This window comes from Trichechus manatus, unplaced genomic scaffold, assembly GCF_000243295.1.
Source record: "Trichechus manatus latirostris isolate Lorelei unplaced genomic scaffold, TriManLat1.0 scaffold00009, whole genome shotgun sequence".
Taxonomy (NCBI): domain Eukaryota; kingdom Metazoa; phylum Chordata; class Mammalia; order Sirenia; family Trichechidae; genus Trichechus; species Trichechus manatus.
In genome coordinates, this window is record NW_004443945.1 from 32,903,325 (window position 1) to 32,906,714 (window position 3,390).

Genomic DNA, 3,390 nt, shown 5'->3' on the forward strand with positions numbered 1-3,390 from the left:
TATGTTGCTGAATTCTTCTGGCTAGAATTTTGTTGAGAATTTTTGCATCTATATTCACGAAAGGTGTTGGTCTGTAATTTTCTTTTTTTGTGGTGTCTTTGCCTGGTTTTGGTATCAGGTTTATAATGGCTTCATATAATTAATTTGGAAGTATTCCTTCCTTCTCTATGTTCTGAAATAGTTTGAGTAGTACTAGTGTAAGCTTTTCTCTGAATGTTTGGTAGAATTCTCCAGTGAAGCCATCTGGGCCAGGGCTTTTTGTTGTTGTTGCTGGGAAAAAAGGACATTTTTGGTAAAAGATATGACAAATATAACTTTGTAACACAAATCAAAAATATGTGTGTGGTTAAACAAGTATATAGGCATATATTGTATGGATATGAATATGAGGGGACATGTGGGCACAGATAGATGTATTTATAGGCATATGTACATATAGGTATGTGTGTGCATGCATGTATATTCATATATATAATAAACCTCATAGGGTACACAGTTACAGATACTACTTAGACATAACCAAACACCTCACAATATTGATTTTCTGGGTTTGAAGGCTTAGTACTATAGTCTCACAGGACAACTCAGTTAATTGGCATAATATAGTTCATAAAGTGTATGTTCTGCATCCCAATGTGGTGAGTAGTGTCTGGGGTGTTAAAAGCTTGTGACCAGCCATGTAACACAAAACTACTGGTCTCCACTCGTCTGAACAAAACAGAAAGATGGAAACCAGGGACTCAGAGAAGAAAGTAATCTACAGGACTAACAGTCTCCACGAACTATGGCTTCATCTACCCTGGGACCAGAAGAACTAGATGGTGCCCAGCTACCACTACCGACCATTCTGATCAGGGCTACAGTAGATGAATCCTGATAGAATGGGAGAAAAATGTGAAACAGAACTCAAATTCCTAAAAATCCCAGACTTACTGGACTAGTTGAGACTAGAGGACTTCCTGAGACTATCACCCTGAAATACTCTTTAAACCTGAAACCGAAACTATCCCTCAAGGTCACCTTTTAGCTAAATAACAAATTGGCTCATAAAATAAAGACTATCTCCCAAGAGTAATGATCTCCTTTAAAAAACATCTATCTGAGACCAAATGGTGAAAATTTACTCTAAAACAGAGATGAGCAAGTAACGGGGCAGGGAAACTAGAGTACTGGAAATGGTACAACCAAAATACAATGAATGAGAATGACACATTGTGAAAAATGTAACTTATATCACTGAATAATTTCTGTAGAAATTGTTAAATGGGAACCTGATTTTCTGTGTAAAGTTTTACCTTAAACATAAAAAAAAAGAAATATACCATGCAGACTTTTGTTACATAATATGTCAATTTTAAATATATTTTTCCACGGCCTGAAGGTGTCTGTAGGTTAACTCGTCGTGTAGAAGGTCCTACCTTGATTAGCAAGAATCCTCAGGGAGGCTTTCCTGAGCCTATTCTGGAAAACCAAGCAGCATCTCCATAGCTTATATCATCAAATATAGTGGTGTCAAGAGTAGCACGTTCTTCTATCTATATGTTGTTGTTGTTTTTTCCACAGATAAAATCGCCAAGAAAAACTCCCTTGGCAATCTGACCATAAACGCTGACTTTCAAAATTCAACCGAAGCAATAGGAACAATGCCAGAGCAGAAAGAAACAGAGACTGGGAAAGAAGGCGGAGTCAGGTGAGAATTCAGTAACATAATACATGTTAGAAAGATTGCTGACCCTGTACTGAAAAGCTCAAACACCTATTCCCCCACTTTAGCTGAGCAAAAGGAACACTTTTCCTTTGGTCCTTTATCTGGGCAGGATTACTACAATAGTTCTTCAAAAGGAAACTGGGCCAGAACTGCAGGTTGGTTCTGTCCATTTCATTGTCCCTTATCGGCCAAGTATAGCCACTAATCAAGATTTCTAGGCAGCCCTTTGGCCATAGGCCAAATCAAATCAACAAAAAAATTGCAGTCACATGCCTGAGTCATTAGTATCATCATGGAAACAGCCTACATATTTACTAGGCATGAATTTTGCAAAGAAGGAATTGAAGAGAATGTATGATTGTTTTCCAGGTTCACAAAGAAATAGCTATTCCAATTCTATAAATATTTTATTGCTCCACAAGATTGATTATTATTTCATCTTCTAAAGAAACTGTGGCACAATAACCAAGGATAATTATGGAAACGGGTAATCTTTCTGCCACGGAAGGAATATAGTTTTATAAATACTTCCCACTAAAATTATTGGAAATGTCACAAAAGAGATGGCAATTTAAATGTGAATCATTGAATCCATAATAAAACCCAACCAAGAGGCCTTTCATTGTGCCATATCTTGGCATGTTATTATCCGCCTGCTGATCCAATTTGAATAGCCTAACTATACTTAATATAATTGCAATAGATATGTGAAACAATAACAGCGTACACTTCTTATTCAACAGGCAAGAAGAGTTGTTTAAAAAGAGGTTAAAAGTATCTATTCTCCCCCTACACACATTTCTCTCTCAACAAGTGCTATAATGTGCTAAACTCTGTGCTGTCAGTAGGAGTTATCATAAATATTTAGGACCCAGTATATTGCTAATTGAACAACAGGCATCAGAAAGATAGAATGCATTTTCAGTTAGCAGAGATTTGGCTATAAATGACAATAAACACAAGCTCACTCTACCTCCCACACACAAAAAAAGCTCTTTGACAAAAATAAAACCTGACATATTATTTAGGCAGAGAAATGTTTAAACTCTGACGTAAGGACTAGAATTTTACAACAGGGTTTAGTAATTACTTATATTATTTTTACAACTCTTGGTGTTTACAGATGACTTGCATCCTATTACTAGGTCGTTGGTATCGTCCCTCTGCACATAACGAAGCAAGGCACAAAGAGGTTAGTTTGCTTTAGTAATAGGGTCAGCTAGGCCAAGTTTAGACTGCAAAAGACTCAGATTCCTTAACTGAACTTTTTCCTCCCTCCCACAAGTACACTCCCCTTCAATCAACAGCTTAAACTTCTGAACTACGTAATCTCTCTTTCTACCACTTATTTTTTTTTATAAATATATTTTACTGTACTTCAGGTGAAGGCTTACAGAACAAATAGTTTCTCATGAAACAGTAGTACGCATGTTGTTTTATGACAGTGGTTAACAACCCCACAACTTATTAACCCTCTAACTTCTCAACTTTTCATTTTGGTGAAAATACACATAGCCAAAGATACACCATTTCAAAAATTTCTACATACACAGTTCAGTGACATTGACTACGCTCTTCCAATTCTGCTGTTATTCTCACTTAAGATGAAGGCTTACAGAACAAAATAGTTTCTCATTTAACAGTTACTACAAATGCTGCCTTATGACAATGGTTAAAAATCT

At 36.3% G+C, this 3,390-nt stretch overlaps 1 protein-coding gene across 1 annotated transcript in view; it reads left to right on the top strand.

Moving 5' to 3' along the window:
* Nucleotides 1–3,390, top strand: part of CNGB3 (cyclic nucleotide gated channel subunit beta 3) — a 218,399-nt gene that overhangs the window by 22,066 nt on the left and 192,943 nt on the right. Inside the window, exon 3 of the mRNA XM_004370790.2 lies at nucleotides 1,564–1,690. Within this exon, the coding sequence (XP_004370847.1) occupies nucleotides 1,564–1,690 (127 nt within the window). The remainder of the gene's footprint in view (nucleotides 1–1,563; nucleotides 1,691–3,390) is intronic.